The 27195-nt window shown below is 52.2% G+C and overlaps 1 protein-coding gene across 4 annotated transcripts in view; it reads right to left on the minus strand.

Annotated features, from left to right (window-relative positions):
• Nucleotides 1-27195, minus strand: part of NOS1 (nitric oxide synthase 1) — a 77343-nt gene that overhangs the window by 12818 nt on the left and 37330 nt on the right. For all 4 annotated transcript variants that reach the window (XM_033001468.2, XM_033001467.2, XM_033001469.2 and 1 more), the window contains exons 3-22: nt 24257-24389; nt 18567-18704; nt 17980-18125; nt 17468-17630; nt 16127-16218; nt 15428-15569; nt 14567-14706; nt 13955-14129; nt 12761-12862; nt 11913-12107; nt 10678-10763; nt 7597-7741; nt 7053-7157; nt 6550-6608; nt 3543-3659; nt 3141-3315; nt 2583-2721; nt 1724-1802; nt 995-1188; nt 201-370 (exon numbers count right to left, since the gene is read on the minus strand). In XM_033001468.2, coding sequence (XP_032857359.2) covers nt 201-370; nt 995-1188; nt 1724-1802; nt 2583-2721; nt 3141-3315; nt 3543-3659; nt 6550-6608; nt 7053-7157; nt 7597-7741; nt 10678-10763; nt 11913-12107; nt 12761-12862; nt 13955-14129; nt 14567-14706; nt 15428-15569; nt 16127-16218; nt 17468-17630; nt 17980-18125; nt 18567-18704; nt 24257-24389 — 2695 coding nt within the window. The remainder of the gene's footprint in view (nt 1-200; nt 371-994; nt 1189-1723; nt 1803-2582; nt 2722-3140; nt 3316-3542; nt 3660-6549; nt 6609-7052; nt 7158-7596; nt 7742-10677; nt 10764-11912; nt 12108-12760; nt 12863-13954; nt 14130-14566; nt 14707-15427; nt 15570-16126; nt 16219-17467; nt 17631-17979; nt 18126-18566; nt 18705-24256; nt 24390-27195) is intronic.

Here is a 27195-nt window from a genome sequence, read left to right on the forward strand (position 1 = left end):
CTCTGCCAAGCCAGGTCTCAACCAATATCCCACCAATATCGCATGGCAAAGCTGGGGCGGGTGGCACTGAAGGAGGCAGGAGGAGCTCTGCTGTCACGGGCGGGGACTCAGCCTAACCACAGTGTGGGATGAAAGTGCCTTGGGGTTGTGGTTTTCCCCAGAGCCTTGAAGAACTTGGGGATTGGGGTTTGAGGCTTTACCTTGCTAAGGACCTGCAGACGTTTCTTCTCCTTGTCACTGGTGGCCAACAAAGCAAACTGCTGCAGCAACAGGGGTGTGGGAGGGGTGGTGATGTCCAAATAGTACTTAAAAGCCTGGAAGATGGTGCATGGTGGGACACGGTTCTCGTCTGTCCAGTTACTGATGACACCTGCCAGGAGGGAATTTAGCACAACCATGGGGTCAGCTGAGCATAAGAGCCAAGGTGGACAAATCCCTGCTTTCGTTCCCTTATCAGCTCTGCGACAGTGAATGATGAAGAGCTGGAAAGAAGAGTCAGTGAGATATCCTCATGCCACAAGTGAGATGTTGTACAATGAGCGCAAATATGAGTCTGATACTCCACCACCTTCAGCCTCCATCACCGAGTTTAATACCGTTTTCCATTTCCTGTTACACTGTGCGTGGCAGTAGGGTATCAGACTTATTTGTTGGGAACGTCCATCAAGATCCCTTAACTCTTCTTTCCAGTCCTACACATTGCCTTTTCCATGAGAATAAAAACACCTTTAATTTTTCTGAAGAATAAGGAAATACCTTCCCCAGGGCCCCGCTCACCCTTCAAACCCTTGCTCTCCAGCCCAAGGGCAGATGAGCAACAGCTCTGGGCAGCAGAAGGTTGAAGAAGGCACTCTCAATCCATGCAAACACAGCAGTGAGATGGGAAATGACTTCTCCCGGGGGCCATCTACCTCCCTGAGGAGCTACAAGAACTGCTACAGGGGATGGGCCAGGAGGAGAGAGGCCACTTCTACGCTGAGGTGACCCTGGTTACCTAGAGCTGTGTTCCTCTCCTCCAGGAGCTCCACCTTCACCAGCTGGTTGGCTGGAGGGGCATCTTCAAGCCTGTCGATCAGGGCATTGACCAAGTCTTCGTGGTTCCCTGGAAACACACCCAAGTGGTCCCCAGGCAGGTACTGCAGTTCCTGGTGTCCGTCGGTGTGGAGGCGCAGGAAAATCGTCAGGCGGCTACAGGGAAAGGAGAAAAAGCAGGATGTGTTTTGGGGGAGTCCTCCAGGGAGGTGCTGAGCTCTGGCCTCAAGAGCTGCTGGGTGTGCTGTGTAGCGGTGGCATGTCCAAGCCCTGGTGCCCCACAGAGCAGCCACCAAAGTCACAGCAGAGCTAGAAAGGACATTGCAGCGCTCGCTTCCCTGCACCGCTGACTCACCCTCGGGGACTTCTGAAAAGGGAAAAAACAGTTTAACCTCTTGCTTCAGCAATTTCATCCTTTCTCTGCATGCACCCCACTGCTCCACAAGTGTGACCACCCATCTTCTCATCCTTACAGGCAGCAGGCTAATTTACATAGCAGCAGAGATTTCACTGTGTAAGAAGGCAGGGAACACCCTTCCCTGGGTTCATGTGGCTTCCAGCCTCGGTCATACTTTGCCCAGAGATGGTATCCACGGGACATTCAGGGGGCAAGGGATATTTGCAGCACTGCATGCACAGATGCTTGGGTGCGTTCGGCTCCCGCAGCTCCCAGGACAGCTGCATCTCCTACCTGGACTTTGGGCTCTGCAGATTCTGGCGTGTGATAAGCCGGGCTGCGTAGACGCGTTTTTTGTGGATGCTGTACAGTCCTGCAGGAGAGAAGAGTCGGTGAGGCAACACAGCAGAGCGTGGCCAAGGCGGGCGGCTTCTGGCTTTTGCAGGGCTGTTGGTCGTCGCTGCGGGTTCAGCCCTTCAGACTGGAACTGGCTGACGCCAACTGCAGCGAGCAGACTGTGGGCCCGACCACCCTCCTGCTCCCATCTCCTGCCAAGCTTCAGCGAGCCTGTGGGGTCAGGAACCCCAGGGAGGAACCAAACACGTGTGTGTCCCTCTGGTTAGTGACTGAGGAGGACTCTGAAACCACTCACACGAGGCGTGAGGACATGCCCTCATGTGCAGGCATGCACGTCTCGCTGCCAGTACCACCTGGCTGGTAGTAAATTTGGGAAGAGCTAAGCCAGGGCGGCAGATCCTCAGCTGCAGGAGCCGTGCTGAGGGGCCAGGTGTCGGTGGGCTGGACCTGCCATTGCACCGCAACGCTCGGTGGAGCGGCATTTGGACAAAGAGAGCTTGGAAAGCTCCCAGGTTCCCAGCTCTTTGCTTCGAAAAATGGGGTCGAGAGGAGGGAGATCAGATCATATCCCAACATCTCTGTTACAGACACAAACAGGGACCAGCCAGAGGGGCCGAAGACCATCACAGACTGTTCCTTGGGCATGTGATGGGGGCGGGGAAAGGCAAGAGTGAAATGCTGGGAATTTAACACAAAGTAAGGAGGTTTGTCCCCTTTGCCCCCACTTGAGACCACTATATCTTCTCCTCCACCCGCCCCACACACAGAGCCCTCCTTGGTGACCCCGTCTTCATACCTTGTGTGAGCTCCGGGGCCTCAGCCACGTAGGTCAGGCGAAACTTGCTCCTCTTCCAGCTCCGGTCATTGCTGATGAGGGAGTTGTTTGCTTTCTCGATGTTGACGTCGTCCCCCACGCAGAACACGTCACACGCTGCCTGCAGCACGCACCAGGCTCTCAGGCATCTCGCCGCTGCCCCTGGGCTTTCTGACTGAGCCCCAGGACCCCCCCCCTTCTCCCACCCCACCTCAGCCAACACATGGAGAAGGAGCCCTCAAAGGTGCAGGGCTGTACCAGTAGCCATGAGCGTGTCTAGTGGTGCCCTCCTTCCCCAGGCATCTGGGATAATGCAGGAATTCAACACGGTGCTCACCCTTTTGGCAGTCAGCACAAACCAGAGCATCGTCCCCACCAAAATATGGAGAACCACTTTACGGAGGGCTGGGGTGATGGCTGGCTGTCCCGGCGTAGGGAAGGAGAGGCTGGGTTTTGCTCCAGCTCTAACTAGCAGCTTTGCTTTGTCCCTGTGTCCTTCTCCCCCCTGCTCCTCCCTGGAGCACAAGGGAAGCGGGTTACCTTGAAGACCTTCTTGGCCCAGGTCCTGAAGGACTCCTCTTGGCCACAGAGCTCATCCCCTTCTCCCATGCGGAGGATCCTCTCTCCACCCAGCTCCTCCAGGAGGGTGTCCACTGCCCGGGCAAAGGCGCAGAAATGGGGGTAAGCACGTGAGCCCAGCCCAAAGACGGAGAACCTGCGGAGAGGTGACACAGCTGTGGCTTCCGAGCTGGGAGGGACACTGACATCTCCCCCTCCTGCACCACCACGGCCAACACCAGCTTGAGGGATCTGCACGTTGCAAAAATACATCACATTTTCAGAAAGAGGAAGCTGTGGTAGGAGAAAGGGGCTCTGTGCAGCGCCAGCTCCCGCGCTGTGCCTTCTGCAAGAAATTGTTGCCTCCCACCCCATCCTAGTTACCTGACATTAGCCAGGGGCCCCGTGCTTTCAAAGTTGTCCCTGGAGTCAGGGCCGTCGCTTGAGGATTTCCGTGCATCCGAGTAAGAGGAGACACTGTTGAAACGGACCTTGTAGCTCCTGTGAACAGCAACAGCATCAAGTAGTAAGAGTGGTGAAAAATGTGTGGGTGGTTCCCACCGGGCTGCGCGCTCAGAAGGGACCAGATTGTGGAGGAGACCGAACCGGAGCTCAGGGCATAATATCCCATGAACAGGCACCATGATCAGTGGCTACAGCAGAGAAAAGTGCTCCCTCCCAAGGTTAAGACATAGCAGCCCTAATGATGCATTCCCCCAGCTGGACCCAGTCTGCTCCATGAAATCCTCCAGTCATCTCCCAGTGGCTCGATCCAGGTGTTGGCCACCACACTGTCCCCAGCAGTGCAGAGCTGACAGGATCTTTGGCTTTACCTGTCCTTCCTTGGCTGCACACAAGGTCGGGTATATGTCTGAACAGATATTCTGAAGGATTTTTCATTCATAGGAAGTAAAAAAAAAAAAAAAAAAAAAAAAAAGGAGTGAGAGAAGAGGGGCTGAGGAGGGGGAAGGGGAGCGGAGAAAAAAAATCTGACAACAGCAGAAGTATTTCTGAATTGAACCATCTTCAAAAATTGCTCTACACAAGAGTTTCTAAATATACTGCCAGAGCAATGAAGCAGTAGTGGGGATGAGTCACAGCAGACCTCCTGCACCCAGCACACTGCGCAGAGGAGACAACCCCTGAGCAACATAACTGGCAGGTCGTAGCGCCCTGTGCTCCACCTCTGCTCCAGAGCCTCCTCCTTTCTGCCCAGACCTCTCATGCTCTTCTGCTTCACTCCATCTGGATGGTGCCACTTCTTTCTCTGCTGTCCTGGGGCCATGTCCTCACCCTGGGTTATGTGGAGAAGGCAGGGCAGCACAGCCCACTGGTTTAGATGGGTCTGCAGCCCAAATTCCCCACTCGGGTGTTGGGCACAAAGTCGGGGCACCAGCAGCTCTTGCTGGAATGAATACATCCTTGTGGCAGGGGATGACTGTTGAAAGGTGGGCTGCATTTGAACAGTGGGTCCTTAAATATGGCAGGATTATGAATGCCTCTGAGAACCCTTGGAAAACCCTTGCCGTTGGACACAAGGATCCAAGTATATAACCGCAGCAAAACCTCTGAGCTGTGGTCAGAAAGCCATGGGCACAGCACCCTGGCAGGCTCCTCGAGACACTGTGGCTTAGAGGCTGCTGACTCCTGTCCTGGGGGGGTCTCAGCCACCCTCAGCATGGAGCTGGGAGCCCATGGGGTACATGAGCAGGAGCTGTTTTCTTCAGCCCTTTCCTACAGATACCAGGCTGACTTTGCTCCTCTTCCCTAGACAGTCTCCTCCAGGATGCCTTTTCTCATTGCAAAAGCTTTTTTTCAAGCTTAATATCAGGATCTCTTCCTACCAACAGAGCCATGACCTCTTGCCCTGTCCCAGGGGGGCCACGGGGAGTAATTTATTCCCTCTGCCTCTGCAGTCACCTTTTCCATATGTGAAGTCTGCTACCACACTACATTTTTGTCTCATCTTCTCCAGATAAAATAGCTCTCACCCTTTTGATCTGTCCTCACAGACTGCTGTTTCCAGCACTCTGACCACTTTTGCTGTCAGGTAACCAAGCCACAGGCTGTCCTGGCTCTTAGAAACTCCTGCCAGTCCCTTAAATTACATTTAGAGGTGACTGGGTCAGCCAGCACCGAGATCAGGTGCTTTTGCACTTCTCAAATCTGCCTGGCTTGCCACGGGTAGCACCTCTACACCCAACCCAGTGTTGCACCAGCCCAGCCCCGAACAGTGAAGATCCTTGGGGTGAGAACAACATGCTAAATGCCCCTTCTTCACCCGGACACCTCCAGGGCAGCCCGCGTGTCCGGTTTTGTAAGCTGTCCCCATTAAAGCACGGGACCATTAGAAACCCAATGGGGTTTCGGCTGGCGAGCCCCACGGGGATCCACCAGATGACTTGGTGCACAAGCAAGGAGACCACTCCGGGGCTGCTGAGGTACAAACCCGTCCCTGCCCTGCCCAGCAGTGTTTGTCACCACTCTGCAGCCCCACCAGCACTGCTCCGCACTGCTCAAGCAGAAAGTTAGGGCGGTTAAATCGCACTGTACCACTGGCCAGTGCTGATTCTCCCTTAATTAAGGAGTGGCATTTTGCCAGTTGTGAGCATCACTGTGTTAACTCAGGAGAGGCTCCAGAGCAGTGTCCCAGTTAAACAAAATATATTGTGTTTAATGGCTGAAATAAGAGGAGGCCCCAAATGATTAACACTTTGCCGGCTGCCCTCACTTCCCAGCCTCTGGGACATGCAACAAGATGCTGGAGGCTCATCTTCCACCGACGGAGGATTTTCTAAAACCCCAGACCCTGTCTCTAAGCTACCAGTTCCCGACTCACTGTTGCAAACATCACAGCCAGAATTCATGACAACTCTTCTTTTCCTGAGAAATATTTTCAGATGATGCAAGAAGTTAAATTTGGTTCTCAAATCCTCCCCCACCTACACCCACATAGCTGGGAACTCCCTTCTACCTCCAAGTCTTACTACTTTGGTGTCTCCTGGACAGCCCCAGCTCTTGGATTTGATGATTTTGGGGGAATTCCTGCTTATATTTATGGTTTTTTTGTTTGGTTGGTTGGTTGTTTTTTTTTTTTTTTTCATAGATGCATGCCTCTTACAGCTGAAAAGAGAAACTTTAAAATGCCAGCCAAGGGAATTACAAGCTGGAGTCCACAGGCATGTTTGACTCAGTGTTTTTGTCCTCTTTGGGACCTCTGCCTGCTCCATCCCCTGAATCCAAGTCCCATCCCTCGGTCCTTTGAAAACTTGAACCCTGTGTGGGGATTTCCCACTGCCCTCTGAGAGGAGGAAAGCAAAGAAGCAGGCTGTCCCAGCTGCGGGGCTGCCTGCTTGCTGGGGTTGCGAGTGGGAAAGGAGAGTGCTCTTACTTCCTCTCCTCCAGGTTGGAGTTGGGATTCTTCATCTCCATTAATGCGCAGCCAAATTTCTACAGAGAAGAAATGAAAAAGGCCATCAGTTTTGCCAGTCTCTGCAGGAAAAGAAGCAGTGACCAAAGCCTGGGCTGCAGCTCTGCTCTCCGCTTGCTGTTCCCAGCAGCCGGCAATGCTGTTGTACGGGGCTGCACGGGGTCGCAGCTCCCCAGCCAAGGGGCTGGCACTTTTTGTGTGACACTGACACTGACACTGGTTGTACGGGGTGAATTTAGCAACGGATTAGTTACTTGTCTCACAGCAGGGAATAAGAAGATTGCCCTATTTCAGAGCAGGCTGGAGGCAGGCGGGCACAGCACCAGGTACCACACAGCACCCAGACCCGTTTGGGGCCTTTCCAGCTCAGGGTGAGGAAAAAGAGGACTCTGCTCCCCGTTCCCCACTGCCTGTCCCCTGCCCACGTCCCTGCTGCAGCCACCCGCCCCTGCGCCCTGTCCTACCTCTCCGTTCTCAGGCGGGTCTCCATTGCCAAAGGTGCTTGTGACCACCAGCACCATGGTTTCATGCTCTAGGTGTACAATGTCATACTCGTCCATGGACATCACCTGGGAGTGACAGAGCTGTTAGCAAGAGGTCTTTGGTGGGGAGATCTACTACCGGGCAGTCTCCTGGGGTGGACCCCAGTCTACCTGGGGATGGGAGCAGCATAACCTTGCTGACTGCATGCCAGTGCACTAGCAGAGATCTCCAGACAGGGAGAACAAGAGTAAGACCCTCAGAGGACATGGACAAACCATAGGGCTACCACCTGAGAAGCAGTAGACATATGTATGCTACAAAGCCTGCAGGAGTATTAGCTGAAAATGATCTGGAAAAATTCCTGCGCAGGCTTCAATCCAGATCCACAAGGTAATATCCTGGGAGCTCCTGAAGACTCTTGGCAGCTGGGAAGCTCCACATGCATTGAGCCACATATTTTCCAACAGCCTTGGGACCACCCAGACGTGCACATGATCTTGCAGGGGTTGGGAGCTGGTACAATACCTTAGCATCAAAAGCGTGCTTGAAGATTTCACACAGAGTTTTTGCATAGACCTGCGACTTTCCTGTTTCAGTGGCGTACAGGATGGTTGCTTTGACCCTCTTGGCCATGGCCTGTCCCATCAGCTTGGCTGAGAACTTCACAGCTCTAGGAAGCAAGAATAAATCTCAGTAAGAGAGCTTGTTTCCTTGTCAGTGCCTCTAGCCCAGACTATTCACACCATTTTATTTATTATTAAACGAACAACCTGTCTTAAAAACTGCAGCAAATATATATGTTATATGCCAAACAGGGAAGCTATGGAAGAGTCTATCTGTCTTCACTTGTCAGAGAGGAAGACTAGATGGGGAGGGCTTGAAGTCAGAGTTATGTACCTGAATGGGTATAGGGAGGAAAATGCTAAACCAAGTGTGGAGGTGCTCCTTCTGTGTGGACAGAGAAGAGGAAAAAGAATGAGGGGCAGCAGTCACTGGTAGCAGTGACCAGATAACCTCAAAGGAAAAGCTGGAGACCAAGCAGAGACCAAGCTACAGGAGGAGCAGTGGCTGCTCCATCTCTTCATGTCTTTAAATCCCACCTGGCTGCCTTTCTGCAGGAGGTGTCCTAGCCGAGCAGAAGCGCCTGGCCTCCACGCATCACACACAAAGCCCTGAGACACTGAGAAGGTCAGACAAAGCTGTCTGTAGTCCCTTTGATTTGTACTCCAGTGACACTATGAACTTTACTCAGAGGAACAGCCCTCCTGAGGCTGAGAGGTTGCACATTTATTTGAGCATTTGCAGGGCTGTGTCTAGCCGGCTGCCTCCTGTGACTGCAATCGTGACTGAATGCATTTGCTCCAGTTTTCCCCACTGGCTCAGCTCTGACAGCAGGGCAGAGGGTCCCTGAGAGGTCACCAGCCTCTTTAATCCTGGCCAAGGTGATGCAGAGCTGGAAACGCTGGCTCCTTGTCTGTGTTAGTGCTGCTGGCTGGGTTGGCATCTGCGTGAGCACAGTGGTGGGGGACAAGGGAGGCTGTCACCAGCCAGCTTTGGGTTGCATGATGAGACTCAGAGCCCGGTGTGGCAAGTTTGTTATTTTAGCACCATTCATAATCACATCAACATTATTTTTCCTAAGTGCAGAATATCTTCAGCTGTTCTAAATGGACCATCAAGCCAGAGGGGACCACCAGAAAGGCAGGTCTGGATTTAGCCTGGTGTATTGTAATAGGGAAGGGGCAGGTTTTGGGGGGCTGAGAGAGCACAAAGCATCTCTGTGGCCTTTGTAAGAATAAGGGCTGCTTGATTCACTTTGACAAGGTGATCAAACCCTGCCCCGGGTAATCAAGTTCAGCAGGACTCCTGCATCCACTTCAGATGAGCTGTGGGGAATGGAGATTGCAGCTGGACTAGTTACACTGGCAGGAGTAGAGAAGCCCAGATTCCCTCTGCCCTTTTGGCCAAGGAGGGAAGAAATGCTCCAGGTTTGGAAAATCACCTGGGGAAAAAAATAAAGGGGAGGAAAGAAGAGGTAGAAAGCCCACCAGGCTGGTATGTTCTGCCTCCTCCAGGCAGCTCCCCTCGTTGTCAAAGCCAGCCTCAGGAGCATTTATATTTGTTGCTACACAGTCACTCCTCAGCGTAGTTCTGCATATTGAAGTTGCCCCTTTGCTTTCCTGTGACGGTAGCGTCCCCTGGCCCCAGGGCTCACGCTGGCCCCAAGGGAGGGAAGGGACAGGATAGTCAGGGACTGCAGGTTTGAACGCTCTGATTTGGCCAGAACCAGCACAGCCTGTCTGAACACGCATCAGAATCGTGCTGCGACCGGTGTCAAGCGCAACACTCAGGACTGCTGGGCTCGGTCTGCCACTTGTGCAGCTGATTAGCTCAGATCCAGACAGGATTAATGGTGAATTACAGAAATAATTCCTCTCCCCTACATCAGGAACAATGGAGGTTTTTTTTTTAAATTACCTGCCATGCTCACATTTTTATAGAATCATTTATCAATCGCACACACACAAATAAAAGCATTGTTTCTTCTAACTCAATGGCTCAATTAATCTTCCTGCACTCTCCACCCGCCCCAGGCCGCAGCCCAGACCCAGGCACCAGTGTCAGCCCCAGGAGCACATTCATCAGCTGCTGATCGTGTTTATGGATGCACCATGGAAAATAGCTTACAGAAGGTGAACAGCTGAAGAGTGGGAACAAACTGATAGTAGAGACTTGGGGAAACTGAAGCGTGGGGAGATGCTGTGAACAGCACAAGGCCACCTGGCAGCCTGGCTACAGATACTGGGGCAGACCCAGCCCTCCCCACTCTTGGCCCAGGGCTGCTGCGGAGCGAGCAGCCCCTACAAGAGCCTCCCTGCCAGTGACCCACGGGAGAGGCATTTGGGCCAGGATCAGCCAAAGGGCCCAAATTACACTTCATTCCTACACTCCTGATGACTAAGAGCTTTGGCAGGGGAGAGGGACTTGCATGGCCCGTTACTAGGGGTCAACTGGCCATAAAGTGCAAATCTCAAGTTGGCCATTTGCTACCTGTAGGGAGATTCCTCATTCCTACCTCCCCCTTCCTTGCAAAGTGGGTGTTTGGAGATTTAGACACACACTGGAGACAAGTGCTCCTCAAGTAGCTGAAGAGTCAGTGAGAAAAAGAGAAATATGGACACGAGTTTCATCTCACTTGTGCCAGCATGGCCTTGAACAGCGGCGGGTGATCTCTCTGCCCCCAGAGGCTGTGAAAGGACATGTACAGTCAATGTAGCCCCAAGAAGTGCGAGATCCATTCCTGAGCATTGAAGACCACCTTACTGGGCAATGAAGCCACTCGGGAGAAGAGACTGTATGCAACATCTGGTATTCACCTGGTCACACACTTTTTGGTGGTCTAATGGGTGTCCGGAGGACTGCCTGTTTCTCCAAATGTCCCTCTTGGCAGCTAAAGCCTCTAGTGGCCCGAGATCCAGGCTCACAACCCATCAGTTTGCACACATCTGTAGGGCAGTGCTATCAAACAGCAGAGCAAAGCAAGCTGCCCAAAACCAGAACCAGCTCCAAACACTCCAGGGCTCTTCAGAGCCCACTGGTACTTACTTGGCTAACTTCTTAAAGCCAATGGCCCTCTTCTTGGTGGGTGTCCCATTGACCCCTTTCCAGATGTGGGTGTTCCAGGGGTCCGGCTAGGAGAGAGAACAGAAGCAGCTGATGGGCAGTGCTCAGAGTTTTGAGAAATGCTGTATCCACAGTGCTGAGTGCTGAATTCCTCTAGTCAAGAAGCGAAGGACTAGCTGGCCTCTTCACAGCTCTCAATCTCCTGTATAGGTCCTTGGAGCCCCATGGGTTTCTTGGGGCAGTTGGGAAATGTAGTAGGCGCAGAAAAATTGCAATATAATAAAACCCAGCTGGCTTGTAACTGCATTTGTCCAAATGCTTTCTCACTTCTGAGATGATTATTTACAGGCCACAGGCAAAATGAAGGCAGGCAACACCCAAAGGGGACAGCCGATGGAAACACATCCCCCTCCCCAGCCCACAGGTTTGGTTTTTTTTCCTAAGAGGTCCTTTGGGAAGGAGAGGCAGCTGAAGCAAGGAACAAGTGCACAGAAGCTATTTCAGTGCCCTCACAGGCGACTGTCTGTAATCGGGGCCAGGAATCACCGGGGTTCCTGGTGGATTGGCTACGGAAATGAACAGACTGCTCCTGTTTTGCGATTGTTCCTTAAGGGCTCTTGACTAAAGGTCACATTGTGTGAAAACCACCTGAGCAAAGGTGGTTGGCTAATGAAGGTGTGTTTGCTTAGGGGCTTTTTTCCCATGGTCTGAAGTGTTAAGTACTCCAGCACCAGCATTTCAGCCTGCTGCTTGGCCTGCTGGGCAGGAGCGCTCCCCATCAAATTGTTGGATCCCCAGGCTGGAAGGAGCCATCCACTCAAACCTGCAGGCTGTAGAGAGGAGAGGTACAGTGACTATCAGGTCGTTTCCTCACCTAGCCATTAAAGTGCAAAATTAGGCACTTCCGAAGGGAGCAACTCTGATTAATTCTGCTTCCAGTGGTAAAAGTTGGGGCCTCAGGTGTCCCAAGTTCCCATGGAGGGGCAAAAAACCATTCCCCTGTGAAAGGGTGCAATATCCAGGGGGTTATTACACCATGTTAGGGGGAATCACCAATTAGACTTGTTCATGGACTTCACTGCCTCAAGGACCAGCTTGTTGAAGGGATTAGAGGATGTCCCTCTCCTTCCTGCATCTTCTGAGCTCCAGCTCCCACCCTGCTCTTGGCTATTCCTTTGGGCACACAGCACTGGTGGAAGGTAGGGTGCAGGCAGTACCTGGTACTCAAAGGAGGGTGTGAGACGGTAGTTGAGCATTTCCTGATGGAAGACTGGGGTGATGCTGCCAGACATTGGTGGGACAATCCACACCCAGTCAGCAGGACAACCTCCACGGCATCGGTACTCGTTCTCCATGTGCTTGATAAAGGACTCAGTGGCTGAGTGGTGATCCACAATGGTCACCTTGTCACTCTGTTGGGGAGAGAAGAGAGCAGAGCCAACAGCTGTGAGTTAATACACCCCAGAAGGCAAATGCCAAGATTTTGCATTTGGAGCTCTTCAACCCAAATATGCCTCACTCCTATGGTCTTACGGGACTGTACCTTTGGAGATGGCACAGGGTGGCTGCTGACCTTGGTCTTCCCAAGGAGGCTGTAAAACTGCCCTTGTCCTTCCTGAGTAGATGTGCTATGGGATGGCTATTCCTCCAACTCAAGAAACAACTCTGATCCAGCTCTGGGAAGGACTCCTACCCTCTGAGGTTGGGTTGCCAAGGACTAGTTTTGCTATTTAACCTTTAAGTGCAGGCAGGGGGAGGACCTGGGCCAATTTGTGCCTCATGGACGGGACAGAAGGGCTGGATCTTGCCCCCTCAGGGCATTCCCTCTGGACTGGCAGAGCTCAGGTGCTGGTAGTGCTGTCTTTGCAACATCCAGGGCACAGAGATTATTAAATTTCACTGCAGGCTCCTGGAACAGCCCAAAATTAGGAAGGCACAGCCCAGTTTCAGCTGAGTATATCAGCTGCTGCCGTTGTCCTTGGGTGGATGTCTCCATTCTTGCCCCATCCAGTCCCCCTGTCCTTCAACCTGATCCAAACAAAACAGAGCCCTGCTACTCATGTACCTGGAAGCTGTACAGCACAGCAATGTTGATCTCTACCAGGGCCTGGTCCTTCCACAGCGAGGAGGTTTTCCTCATATCCAGATTCATTTTCTTGGCCACTTGCTGTAACAGAACATGGTAGAAGGTGAACACTTTTAATGGCCAAGAACCAAGGACTGAAGATCTCTGCTTGGGAAGAGGAACCCAGAGGAGGGACCCAGGCTGACGCAAGGCACTGGCAGGGCAGAGCAGCACACTTGCAGTGAAGCGCTGACATTTTGCTTTCCTCTGAGAAGATGTGGTCCTGCCTTTTCCTCTCCAGGACAGGAGCAAGACCAGTCTGGCCTCCCTTCCTCCCTTGAGCACAGGAAGGTGACTAAATGCTGCTGAAAAGGGCCATCAAGAGCAGTTGATGTTTGTGGGAGGAGAGGAGATGGATGGGTCAGTGGGACAGCAGGAGATGATGGTGATCCATGTGCTAGGAGGAACAGACCCCTGCACATGTCAGACCCGCTCCTGCTCACAAACTCTGTTCTTTCGCAGCCCGTTTCTTCTACCAGGAGTCCTTCCCCAAACACTCACACACACACTTGCTCTCACCCCTCTGGTTTCCAAGTGAGTTCTCAAGCAACTGGGGAGGGATGCAGCCCCTCCAAGTAACACAACATACCCCTCAGATGGGCAAAGTCACCCTTGATGGGCGCAGACCCTCCGCACCAGTACCTCCACGCAGCTTGGCTTTGTCTCTGACTCAACCTGTCCCTAGTGTGAGGAGTCCCCAAGCTGTGGTAGAGTGCTCCAGGGGGGCCAGCTGGAGGGTCCCTATAGGTAGGTATGTCCCTGAGGAGTTGCCAAGTGTCTCAGCACCCTCTCAGCCCCAACACATCTTAGCACTTGGCCTCAATCAAGCACATGTCCAGGTGCCTGCTGATCTATAAGATGCTTTGAGAAGTCTATGGGGAGCTCAATAGGCATTACGCTTGTTGTGTCAGATACCACCTGGTCCCATGGGACACAAAAAACCTCACCATCCTATTGTACCCTTGGCCATGTGGCTCCAGGAGAATGTAACTGCCCTATCTAAGGGACACTTGGATGTCCTGTACTCTCCCAATCAAGGCAACACTCTCCCTGTGTCTTGCCTGGTTCCCAGCAACTTCACACACACCCACTGCACCCCAGGAGCGCCTGGTCTCCTCAAGGAGGGGGAATTACCTCCAGTATGTTGTAGCGAGAGTTGTCACAGTAGTCCCGGACCCCAATCTCTGTGCCCATGTACCAGCCACTGAAGGGGCAGGCGGAAAACTCCAAGCCACCAATCTCGAGGAGCATGTTGGAAACTGCTGGCAAACCATACCACTTCAGGCCCAGGTCCTTAAACCATTCAAACCTGCCGGGATACAACAGGGTGAGGCAATCGGCCATTCCCCAGCGCAGGCAGGGCAGTGGAGGAGGTTACTTTGCTACCAGCCACCAGGCTGAAGGACATGTAAGCTGAATGGCTCCTGGAGGCAATACGTCCCTCAGGGGCTGTTGAGGGAGAGAAAGTGATATATCAAGAGCATTACAGAGTGGTGTAACTAAGTACAGAGTGGCAGACTTCAAGGAAAGGGAAGGCAGCCCTGAGACAAAGACACAACTTGCTTTCTACCTCCAGGTTCTGCCAGCTTCACATCAGAGTGGAGGGAAGACACGGAAGAGTGTCTTGGGTAAAGCACCCAAGCCATGACAAGGAAAGGCCAAGCACGGGAGATGGCTTAGGGTGAAACCAGAGGAGCTCAGTCCTGCTGATCCCCTTGAGCAGTTTTGGGGCTTACTCTGACTTACTTGGGATGCCGGATGGGCACTTCCAGCACAAGCTCCGGGGGGATTTCAAAGAGCTCTGGATCGTTGCCATTGGCTTGAAGAAGCAGGGGCAGGATGTCGAAGCGCCCGTGCGGCGCCTTCCATCCTTGCTGAATGCAGATCTACAGGCAAAACAAAGGTGGGGTTAGAAGTCCCAGGAGGTCACCTGCTCTCCAAGCATCATGGGCAAGGGAGTCGCATGGCACTGAGCAGGGTCTCCTAACAGCATCTCTGCTCAGCCCTTATGGTTGAGGAACAACCTCCATCCAAGGGAGCTATGACACAGGGTTGCCTCTCACAGCCAACCCATGGCCAAGTAAGGGGGATTTGGGCTGAAAACGAGCCTATTACTTAATGACCAGGTAGCATCATGGCTCTGAAAAAGCTGCTTACCCTGTTTGTGCCTGTAATAGAGAAGGAGAAAATGGGTGAGAGAAGCAGAGGAGTTTGGGAAGAGCTGAGCAGAGCACTGGCGCTGTGTGGGAAGTGCCAACAGGCAGCAGCATGAGGCAAATCTCGTTTCTGATTCCCACTGGCCCAGGTCAGCGGTGGGCACACATGTCCTCCTGCAACAGTTCCCCCAGCACCCCGAAGTGACCCCTCCTCAGCAAAAGGAAGATGAGATAAGAGCCTTTCAGTGCAGCTATGGCCAAGCCCTGCATGCATGGCAACAGTTTTTATTCCTGAGAAAATACCTGAGGGTGAGACAAATCCAGCTCTTTGTGGATGTGATAAACCCTGCGTGACCCGGCACCCTCCTCGCTACTGGGATGGTCAGAGTTTCTGCGTGCCCCCACCAGCCCCACGCCCGTGGTGCCCAGGAAGGATGGCTTCAGCCGGTACCTCCGTCAGCTCCACGTTCGCGGGGTCTCCCAGGACGGTGCCGTCGGGCTGCTTGTAGCCCGCGTAGCGGATGAGCTGGGCGTTCCAGATGCGGAAGTCGTGCTTGCTGTCCGTCCGCTGCGGGAAGATGGTGATAGCAGATCTGGAAGGAAGAGGCAGCGCTGGTGAATGCTGAGGGTGTTGCAGAGGCACAGGACGGGGGTCATCAGAGGACCAACAAAGTGTTGCGAGGGAAAGGTGCTGCCCCTGCCTGCCACCACCCTGTGCACCACCTCCGCCTGTGCCTTGGACAAGCCCCAAACTATTTATTATATTTCCTTCACCAGAAGAAGGAATGGCATGTGCATTCTAGCTCTGGAATCTGGGGTGTTTCCAGCAACTCAGCTCCAGTCTGCTAACACGGGGTTTCAGATAGATCTGGAGAGCAGTCCATGCATTTGATGCAGAATAGAGGAAAGGAGAAATAATAGGAAAAATCTGCCCTTTGAGGTCCCCCAGAGAGCAAGAAGAGATATACTTGGACCAGCAGGACACCTCCCCCCGATATCAAGTCCCTCTCACGCTCCCCAGAACAGGTGTTGGTCACAACCATCCCGTTGCACAGCGGCTGCTAAAGGAGACAATGTCAGGCAGGGCCCAGAGCTGACACACATCCAAAGACCTCGGGTGTAAACCCCTGGTGACTCCCCGGTGGCTCACCTGAGGTTCCCTTTGTTGGTGGCATATTTGATGTGGTTGCAGATATAGTTGAACATCCCATGGGCTGTGGTGCAGTCCCGGGCATCAAACACCTGAAATAGTGGGAAAAATTGTGATGCTACAGGATGCTCCAACTCCTAGGGCAGAACCAAGCAGAAGAAACACAGCACATGGAAAGCCCCAGAGGTCACTGTGGCTTGTTAGGTATCTAAAGCTCCATAATTATGTGTTCCCTGCCTTTACAACACATGGATGTCTAAGCCAGCTGCCCCTTCTGCTTTGGAGAGGTGAGTCATCTGCTGCTCAGGCCAAAACCTCCTCAATCCAGTGCTCTCAACCTGCTGCTGTTCCTGGTTTATCCACTAACAGTTTTGGTTTCTGCTCCTTGTGTCTTGCAGATCAAGACTCAAAGCTGACATACGACAGGTATCGGTCAGGCCTGAGATCCACTGAGAGGTTGGGGAATCATAGAATGGCTTGGGTTGGAAGGGACCTTTAAAGACCATCTAGTTCAACCCTCCTGCAATCAACAGGAACACCTTCGACTAGATCAGGCTGCTCAGAGCCCTGTCCAACCTGACCTTAAATGTTTCCAGGGACGGGGCATCTACAAAAGGATGGTGAAACCAGAAAAGAGGGTCAACAGGAGGATCAAAGACAACTTTTTGCAGAAACGGCTCCTCCCAAGATCCAGATGTGCCAAAAGAAACAGTGGAAGAGAAGAGCTGAAAGCTGATCTGGGAGTGGAGTGAAGGAGGTCCAGCCTCCCAGCCCCAGGCAGTACCTCTACCCTGTATGAAGCAGCCATGAGAATTGGTCAGCAGCACTTGAGCTGTGCTCCAGGTTACAGAGGGAGACATTATCTCTCTACCAAGGGGTTCCACTAGAGATCACAAATTCAGATCCTACCCTACACTTCCAGCTAGTCAAAAGGGCACTGAGCCAAATCTTCTCCTGCCATAGCATCTCAGTTCCGAGGATGAGTGTGTCCTGCTGTCTCTTTCCAGGCAGAGTGGTAGTTTTGGAAGCAGCATGTAAAATATTGGAGCAGTATCTGACTTTGGAAGATCTCCTCTGGAGTGCCAGCTTCCAGTTGGCCCCATTTCAGACATAGGCTATACCTACCCCACAGATGCTTTTCCAGCTCCTGCTGACTTCCCAGCCTGTGCATCCCCAAAGCTGTCAAGGAGACCATAGCTGCTGTGTGCCAGACACCCCCAACGTACCTGTTCTGTGCTGTGCTTCCCCAGGTATTTGAAGAGCAAGTTCTGCCTCTCCAAAACTCCAGTGCATCCTTTGCCAGACAACCTGCCAGCTGTCTCCAGCTCTGCTGCTGCTTACCTGCAGCTTGGACCACTGAATCCTGCCCACACAGCGGGCTGCATTTCTCCAGGCATGCTTGGCTCCATAGATCAGCTCTGTGTCCCGCAGCTGGTAGGTATCAGTGGCTTCAATCTCCTTGGTCACTTCCTCCAGCCTTTCCATGTGGGCCTTGGAGCCAGATCTGCATGTGTGGGGAACGGAGGGGATGGCAGTCACCAAGGAGGGTGGGGAATCCTGCTGCTCTCCACCTGGGCACAAGTTCCTTCTTTCTTAAGCACATGCGTGCACATATATACACACATGCGTGTGTGCTTTCAGATAACAGACAGCCTGGTGCAAATGGTAGAGGTCAGTAATTTGCAGGGGCACACAACAAATGCTAGGAAGGAAACTCCCTGTCGGAAGCAGCTGAATGTGGAGCACCACAGTCTCACCCTGCTTTGACTCGCAACTGTGAAAGATCAGATCACATGTGACATCTCAGCATAAGCAGCAGCCAGGGCCTGCGACCTTCTCCGGCCAACACTCACCTCTTTATGGAGGAGTAGTACTGGTCAATGAAGTCCTTAGCCAAGAGGAGCACCTCCTCTTTTGTCCTGGTATCTTCCGACTTGCGGACATGCTGGCTAGGAGTCATTACTGAGCCCATGCAGATCTGCTCAGTGCATGCGGTGGCCTGATGAGACAGAAGGAGACAAGTGTGTCTTGGGTTACTGCAGCACTTCTGTTACATGAGCTGGCTGAGGGAAGTCAACAATTAGCTACGCAGAAGTTGGTGCCATCTTTGACAAACAGGGACGTTTCCAACTTATTTCTTTTCACACCTGTTTGTAATGTATAAGACAGCTCAAGGATGTGCAGTCATCTCTTGTCCCACCTGATATGGACAGTTGGGGATCACTAGATTCTTGCCCTAGTTGGCATAAAGTCATATGCTTTTCCTGATTTACCCCAGATGGACTTCCCTTTCATCCAGCTTATTGCACCAGAGGTGAGACAAGAAGACTGGCCTGAATTCATCCAGTCCTGCATTTCCAGGTAAAGCCATCTTGGAAACACTGTGATCCACTCAGTTATGCTCAGACAACTTTTGGCCAGTCCTATCAATTCTACTCACCATCGCCGTCTTGAGGTGCAGAGTGTCATGAAGCACGGAGCCTGTCTCCCAGTTCTTGATTTTGACAAACCGTGGGCATTTGGAAGGACTTCCATTAACTGTGTTCTTAGTTGGGGACTGCCGCCCAGATGGCGGTGGCTGGACAACAGTGAAGACCAGGCACAAGGTTAGTATTCATCAACGAGATAAAGGAAAAAAAACACCACAACAAGCAGCATCTTGTATCTTGTGCTTAAATCCTAGTGATAATACGGCAAGACAAGTTATATGATCCAAATATTGGCAGCTTTTGGGATTCTACAATGGAGGAACCAACTCCCAATGCAATTGAGAAGTTGTCCCTGTTTATAGAACAGCCAAACCTGTAGAAGAGGTGTTAAAAAACAGAGACAGAAGTAACTTTGGAGAACGTTGCGTTCAAGTTTCCCAGCGGAAGACTTACCTCTCTAAAATACATTAAATGTTTCTTTTTAAGGAGCATCACCTGCTCAGGTTTTACAGATGCCAAGCTCTGCCTCACTAATACGAGCACTGTGAGATAGAGCTAACAGCCGATCATTTCTCTGAGCGAGCCAAAGGCACATCTCCTTTGATATCAGTGCAGGAAGATTGTAGGAATAAGGAGGGATAAATTACGCAAGTGGGAGGGCTGCTGAATTATGCATAGTTGGATTACTTCAGTCTCAGCTCTAAATCTCCAGCCCTCCCCAATACTCTGCGCCAGGGTGTGCTTATCCAGCACATCTTGAGTTATATGCCAACATGAGGAAGAGCTGCAGCCAGCAGACAGCTTGTAGCAAGAAGATCTGGCTGCGAGTGCTTGTATTTCCACATGTTTTCACAGATAATATCTAGTATTTCTACTGTGACCCTTATTCACCCCAAGCATTTAAAAATTTAAAGAGCAGTCAGCGTCTGCCAGAGTATCATGGGACAGTGAAATCTGCAGTGGCCCTGGAAAGCAGAGACTTTTCTTCTAGGAAGCAGAATTTATAGTAGGATGTAACTCAGTCACTGCAACCACAACAGTGTTGCTGCAGGTTTCAGGGGGAGACCTGATCCCCACCAGAGTGTCCTGTCAAAACCTTCTTATATTTGGCACCCCTTAAAGGTTTGCATCTCTGTAGAGTAGATCTGGGCTTGGACTGAGTTTTGATGTAGCCTTCCTACGTGCATTCTGCAGCTTGTGTCCTTTTCTAATACATCTGCAAGGTTTTTTAAAGACAGAACTGCCTTCAGCAGAGCTGTGCAGGGTCTCACCCTCCTTTTTGGTGGTTCTGGGCTCATGTCACAGTTGCAGCTCATGGACTAGCAGCAATGGTACCACTCCAGCATCACAGCCTGAAGGACCAACTGAAAAAGAGCTGGCACACAGTGGAAGAAGCTCATGTTTCAGAAGCACTTTTGCTGATGAGCAAACCCAGAAGGGAAAGCAACAGGAGTCACAAGGATGACAAAAGCACATGAGGCTCCAGATCTAACTTGTTCTTACTTTGCCAGACAAAGGATTGCTTTGCTATTCCGAAGCAGAGGCACGTCCATGCCTGACTGCAAGACTGATGCCCGGGCTGAGCAGACATCACTGCATTGCCCTGGTGGCAATGTTGGCCATGTTTTTTGCCCAGTCCTTGATTTTACCATATGGCCCACACTTTTCTTTTCCTGGAAAACAGGGATTTTGCTGTCAAGCAGCCTGAGGTGCACAGTGTAATACACCATGCACTGAAAGCATAATCTGGGAGCAAGAGACAGAGGATGGAAGGGAAAGGGGAGCTTTACAACCTGACCTCTCAGTAGGACCCTCTTTGGTTCTCACAGTTTCCGAAAGCCACCCTCTGCACACCCTCAGGCTATGCTGTCACCCTCTCTGTGACATTCCTCGCATCACGAATCCTGTGATCTTCCCAGGGAGCATTTTGAAGTCCCAACCCCTGAAGCCAGATGACCACACAGTGGATCTCAGCTTCCCCTTTCCATGCTGCAGAAAATAAATATAAGACTTCATACAGACCTCAAAACCAGTGACAAATAAGAACCACCTCCTAAATGTAGTCCTGGAAAAGCACTATTTTTAAGTTGGTTCATTTGTTGTTTTTTGGGGTTTTTTTGCTTTTTTTTTTTTTTTTTCCCCATTTTGGAGAATCTGACCTGAATTATGACAGTGGCAGTTCCTGGTTATTTTTTTTCTGCTTGCTTTACTCTTTCAAGAGAATTAAACCATTGCTGAGCCACTAACAGCATCCTGTGCTCTCTGAACCAACCTGGGCCATCCTTAGGACCAAGGGGGATAATCTGCCACCTTCCTTCTGAGCGTGATTGCTCAGAGCGTCTCTATGAGACTGGTAAAACATAGCTGAAAACTACTGCTCAAAAATGCAAACAAAACCGATCTTCATCCGTACCTCCACCTGCCAGACAGAAATCAGAAGTTCTAAGCAGAAACTGTTGGATCCAGCACCACTTTTTTACTTTGAGTTAGTTTTGATTTGCTGATGGAGTTTCAGTGCAGCTTAGGAGGTGTGCTGCTAAACACAGCAGGTATGGCCCAAGAGCAAGCTCATGGTCCAAGCTGGTGGACATGGGCTGCTTAACATCTGCCTACAGATGTTTTATCTTAAACCTCTCTCAGAGCTGCTCCCTTTCCTTTTTGTCTTTACCCTGCAGGAACTGGCAAAGTTTGAATCTTTGCTGAAGGAGGGCCAGGGTGCAGAGGCATGCCGAATCCCTGGGCTGCCAGCCAGGCTGGAGCAGCCGAGGTGACACCACCTACAAGAAGCAGAGGTGCCAGGTCTGGCAACCACATCGCAGAGCAGCTGTGGAGAGAGCGACACGCAGAAGAGACTGGGAAAGAGCTCTGTGTGTGTGTGTGTGTGTGTGTACGCCTTCCCCGCATGGCAAAGCTGAACCAAATATTACCCCTGGTTCTGTCAGGGAGGTTGTGTGAGATCCTTTCATGTTTTAATTAGGCAGCTGTGATATTAGTGACTCAAGAGTGGGACAAACGGAGAGACTAACGTAGCAGTCGGGGCGCACATGCATTATGCAAACGTCTTTTACAAGGGAGCGTGTTGGCACTTACTGGCAGCGCACAGCTTGCGAGCTGTCTGCAGCTCTTACAGATGCAGGGGGGAAATGTACCCAGTCCCGGGCGCTTCTTGGGGCCAGAACTGCAGGGAAGAGCTCCCTTTTGGTAGACCCAAGCGGGCTCTACAGTTTCTCAGCCTTCCTCCCCCGTCCCAGCTGGGCTTTGGGAGCCCCTGTGATGATGGCGTATATTGCCCTGCTGAAATGCACCGACCGTGGAAGGATGAGGTCTGCAGCATTAGCCCAGGTCACAGATATACTGGCGTGCTGACATTTCCTTCCAGACTGCCTTAAACCCGCTAGCTGAAAGTGTGTTTTTTGCTTTTATAAAGTTGCAAATCATCCTTACAAGCATGGAGCTGATATGACTCCCTTCCCCTACCAGCTACACGGACACACACCCGACCTGGTTACCCTGGAGCTCCTAACAAATCAATCCGTACGGACTGAAATATGACTCATGCAGGACCTGGGCTGGTGCAGTCACAGCATCTCCCCGTTGGTCTGGTTTAGGGCCAGGGGATTGGGCTCCTGGGAAACAAACAAAACTCACTGCTGGATTTTGCATAAAAAGAGGGATAGAGATCAACGTCCGATGGGTCTTTCAGTGTGCTGTTACAAGCCTCAGTGAACATTCCCCACCTGGCCAAGTGAATCCAACAAATCTCGTTTTAAAGAACAACGTGTATAAAAAGCTCACGCTTGGCTTGACTTGCCCCTGTATTAACAGTATTTATTGCAGCCTGCAAGAAGTTCAGTTGCCTTGACCGCACGCAGCCCTGGTGAACGGCTGCAGGGGGTATGGGGGAAAAACCAAACTGCCTCCAGGAGAGCAGGGATACTGATTTGGGGATAAGAAGGATAAAAAGAAAGCTGTACTTCTAGTGAAAATAATATTAAAGAGTTTAATAGCAGCTTAAGACTAGGGGTTTTGGCAGCCCTAAAACAGAGAGAAATTAAGCTCTGAACACAGAAGGTTATAAAGTGCTTATAGTAACAGACACGTACATGCAAGGAGCTTAGCAAAGGAGGCAGAAAGACAGTGTCTTTCCAGAGCTGGGGCAAAGGGACCAAAGCAGTGACCTGTCCTTGGGCAAGATGGGCTCATGATACCTGCCACAGTGCATCAACCTTGCAGCAGGACACGGGGCTGCCCAGGGATGTCTCTCCAGTGGCTGAACAAAGTGTGTTGCAGCTCTTGGACGCACCCATTTGTGTGTGCCGATGGAGGAGGCTTACCCACAGTAAGGTTGTCTATGCCGCTGGGAGACCTGGCCACAATTCTGAGCTACAGCCAGGCGAGGGCAGAATGGAAATCGCACCCACCTGCACCTCAGCATCCAACCAGGTTGGTTGAAACCACGCAGGGAGTCTGGCATGGTCAGGAGTATCTCAGCCACCCTGCGTGTGCTGAGCACCCGCAGGGTGGGCCTGGCGTGTCCCGTGAGCCACTGGCACTGTGCGTGCTGCAAAAGCGCACGGGACCGGAGGCACAGCGGTGAGAAACAGCGGTGCCGGTGGCACGGGGCCTGGGCAGAGTGAAACCCAGCCAAGACCATGTCACCTCCATGGGCATGAAGGGACCATGTCACCTCAGGCGGCCTCACCCCCTGGCTTCTGGCTTTGCAACCGGCAAAACTCCCGTGAAGTGGGAAAAGACCCAGGGGCAGAGCCGCTGGACACTGCTGGGTATCGAGGCCAAGCTCGGCACCGGGGGTGTCAGCCGCACCACGAGTGGCACGCGCCCCGTGGGGCTCTGCACATGGCATGCCAAGGAGGAGCGTTGCGTTGCACCTCGTGGGAGCTGGGAAGAGGCATCAGCCAGAGGTATCTGCTGAGGACATTCCCGAGCTGAGGAAATACTGATTTTCTCAGAAATCTCCCTGTGACCACTAAATCACTTTTCTCCCCTCCCTTGGAAAACAGCCCTTACTACCTCATCCTGAGAAATATGGTGGGGCAAGGAGACCAAATGATCCCCACATTGGTCCCCCATGTCCTGCCCTGCTGCTGGTTAATCCCATCAGGGAGACACGTTTGCCCAAACAGGCGTGGCGGTGCTCATGCACGTCATGTTTTCCCCGAGGTGATCTTTCTGGGCTGGCAGGGTCTGCCTTACGTCTCTGCTTTGCTACAAGCATGGAGTTAATCCACTTTTGGCAAGAAAGCTTGAGAATTTATGTCCGTGGAGTGTGAGGAGATGAAAAGGCACCGTACAACATATTATCTGAAGTGCTCTATTGAATTACCGTCATATGAATCAAAACGACTTTAATGATGCCACTCGGCTTTTTGCCACAAAAAGGGATGACAGTGCCAAGGGAGGTTTCAGAGTCCTGGTCCCTGGCTGCGCTCCCATCCCACTCTGCCTCCTTGGATGAAGAACATCATTCTCCAGTGGCCTATTCCCTGCCCAAACCCCGGGGAATTCAGCTTCTGGACCAAACAAGCTCTACGCCCCATCAACTCCAGCTCTTGGGATCAGAGGTTTTCAGGGTAGTGCATGTGGTCCTTGCAGGTTCTCTGTGGTATGAGAGCCCACCAGGATGGGTCACATTCTCCCAAACCTCCTTCCCACCCAAAGCAGCACGAGCCTGGGCTCTTACCTGCTCCGCTTCGGAGTAGGGGTTGTTCAGGACCACGGGCACGTTGCTCTTCCCCCACAGGTCACCGAAGACACGGTCGTTCTCCATCCGAGCCGGTAAGGCTTTCTGCAGTTTGTTTTCCCCTTCCCTGAAACTGAAGGTTTAAAAACCATTTGGATCAAGCGAACTGGAGGGTGGCTGGGTGCTGGGACCACGGGGCCAGGTCCTGGAGAGGTGGTTCAGAACCAGCTCCAGCTGCTTCCCGCAGGAGTGAAAACTCGCGCATCAACTTGAGGGAGGGGAGGAAACGCTCTGCCTCGGCCGAGGCGATGAATCACCGCGGCGAGGGCAACTCAAACACAATAGAAATTTCGCTGCGCGGGCGAGCGCAGTGCCTGCAAAACAACAGGAAACCCCTGCCACAACACTGGCTCTAGCAGGGTTACACACCAGACCCTCTGCACCCCAAAAACCGAGCTGGAGCCCTGTGAAAGCAAGCATGGACCTGGGGAAAGGAGAGATGCATGCAATTCCAGCTGCAAAACCTCAGAGCAAAACCCCAGAGCAAAACCAGCTGGGTTTGCAGAGCAGCGTGGTGTTTATGAGCAGAGAAAGGAAAAAAAAAAAAAAAAAAAAAAATCCCAAGAAAAAATAGGTGGCTCCCAGGAGGGAGAGACAGCTCTCTCTCCTCTTCCTGACCTTTACAGATGCTGCAAATGCCGGCGAGTGCAAGAGTTTTTATTCAAGCAAACTGATGGATTGCCTCCACGGAGCTGGGGCCGTTGGTGAGGCTGTGGGACTGAGGATGTCCCCAGCACCGGCTGCCCTGGCCTGCGCAGTGAGACGGGTGTAACTCTCGGTGCGCACAGTCTGCCGCACACGCTTTGCCTGGGGAACGTGCCGCGGGATGGCGGTGAGGCTGTTAAATGCCATCCAAGCAGGTGATGGAAAACCACTGCCATATGAGCCCTCACGGAGGAGAAAAACAAATGGGGTTTAGAGACGTGATATTCGGAGAAGGCAGGCTGCGGCATCCGCACCAAAGGCACCGACCGCCCTGGTGAGGCCACGCGTGGGAAGTTGCTCCGTGGGTTGGGCTGCACGGGGCCATGGGACAGGACTGGCACAGCCCTGCGGCTCGCAGCCCCGCTGCCTTCGCCCTGGCTCAACAGACCACCGAGGTAATGCACGCTGGCAATTGCTCTGCTCCTGCTGTCAGTTCTTAAAAGTCTTCCAGATGCCCACTAAAGTCAATAATGAGCCTTCCCATTAATGACGGTGGGCTTTGGGCACTGACCAAAGTAGGACACTTGCACTCAAGAAATAATTCACACCCACACGGTGCTCTTGACACCGTCTTGGGAAGATACACGCGTACGAACAAATTCAGTTTCACAATCCTCCTTTCCCCCCAGCTTGTAGGTACAGCTTAAGGAAAAGACTTTGTTTATAGACAATCTCCCTGTGCTTTAAGATTTCTGTAATTTTTCTGCCTTTACAGAACAAAAAATTTTGTTCTGCTGCCAAAATACTACACCAGGCTCCTGGACACCTTCCCAATATTGGCTGCCTTATGGTCAGTGTGGCCAGCCTGGTGCAAGCAAGGAGGTACAAGCATAGGGGCAGTTTTTACTGAGTTTTGTCTGCCTCCCCTCAGGAAAAGCAAGCTGTGAGTATGTGAAAGGGTTTCAATCAGATAAAACACCAGAAACCCCACCCGCCGCACCGCACAGCCGCAGCCAAAGACAATAGGTTCTGGCCCTCTGCTACAGGGTGGCGGTGCCACACAGTACTCACTCTGCCCACTGCCAGCCCATCCAAAGGGGAAGCTGAGGGTCTCTTGACACGTCCAGCCTACCTCCCCCTATAGAATTCCCAGCAGCAAGGCAGAGAATTAGCAGGCTGAAGACTCTGCAAATCTGGCTCTTTCCCCTAAGTCAAGGTCAGCTATTAAACCCCCTGGAGAATATTCATTTCCATGGCTGCACTCTTGCCCTCTTGCCCTGAGCCCCATCATATCAGGGAGAGTTGTGACAGGTCAACACAGGGCCTCTGAGGACATGAAATTATGGGCATACATGAGCCATCTCTTGTAGCTGACAATCCCCAGTGTGCTGCTCCCCATAACTGGCCCAAAATCAAGACACAAGCACTAAATCCATAAGGTGATGGAAGAAATCCCTTGGCTTTACTGGTGCCTGGGACTTAGCAAAGGGAATCTGCCTCCCGGGGACCACAGTGCTTCTCCAGGGGCACAGACTTTGCCTCTATGCAGACCGAAGAGGCTTGGGCAGTCAGACCCCCGTGTGCCAGATATCCCACAGGCCCCTCCAAAATGACACTGAGTGTACGCCCGCAGGTGCCTGGCACGACCTGCTGTTTCCAGGAAGGTGTTTGCAAGCCCATCTGAGCGGGTGTGTGCCGGCACAAGGAAACCTTGGAGAGGAATCCATCAGTCGGCAGCAGCAGCCGGACGTCTTGGCCGGGAGGCTGCACGTGTAATCTCATTGCCCGCACACCAGCAAAACCATAAATGTTGGTACCTGTGCCAAGAGCATGGAAAAAGACCAGATGCTTGAATTAAGTCATTGCTGTAGGTTGGCTATTTTGTGTGTTGCAAGTATTGCTGGAGCGGGGCCCTGCTCCCGTTCCCTGGTCTCGAGCGTCACCCGACAGTGAGATGCGCCTTCCTGAGGAGCCGGGAAATCCAGGTGGCATTGAGGGTTGGATGCACAGGAGCAAATGCTCCACGTCCCATTGCATGTTTGCAACTGGGGCAGAAACGGGCTGCGTTATTGCTGTTCGTGATGGGTTTATGGCTGCGTGAGCAAGGCAGCGAGGTGCTGCCCTCACCCTTAGTCTCTGCTATAAAAGCGCAGCCAAGTGTAGCTGCGACAAAGCCATTAGACTAAACTCGTGGTTGTATCTCTAGTCTCCGTGCTGGCGTTGTGCTGCGGTTC

The sequence above is a fragment of the Tyto alba genome, unplaced genomic scaffold (assembly GCF_018691265.1).
Source record: "Tyto alba isolate M040663 unplaced genomic scaffold, T.alba_DEE_v4.0 Super-Scaffold_44, whole genome shotgun sequence".
NCBI classification, from domain to species: Eukaryota; Metazoa; Chordata; class Aves; order Strigiformes; family Tytonidae; genus Tyto; species Tyto alba.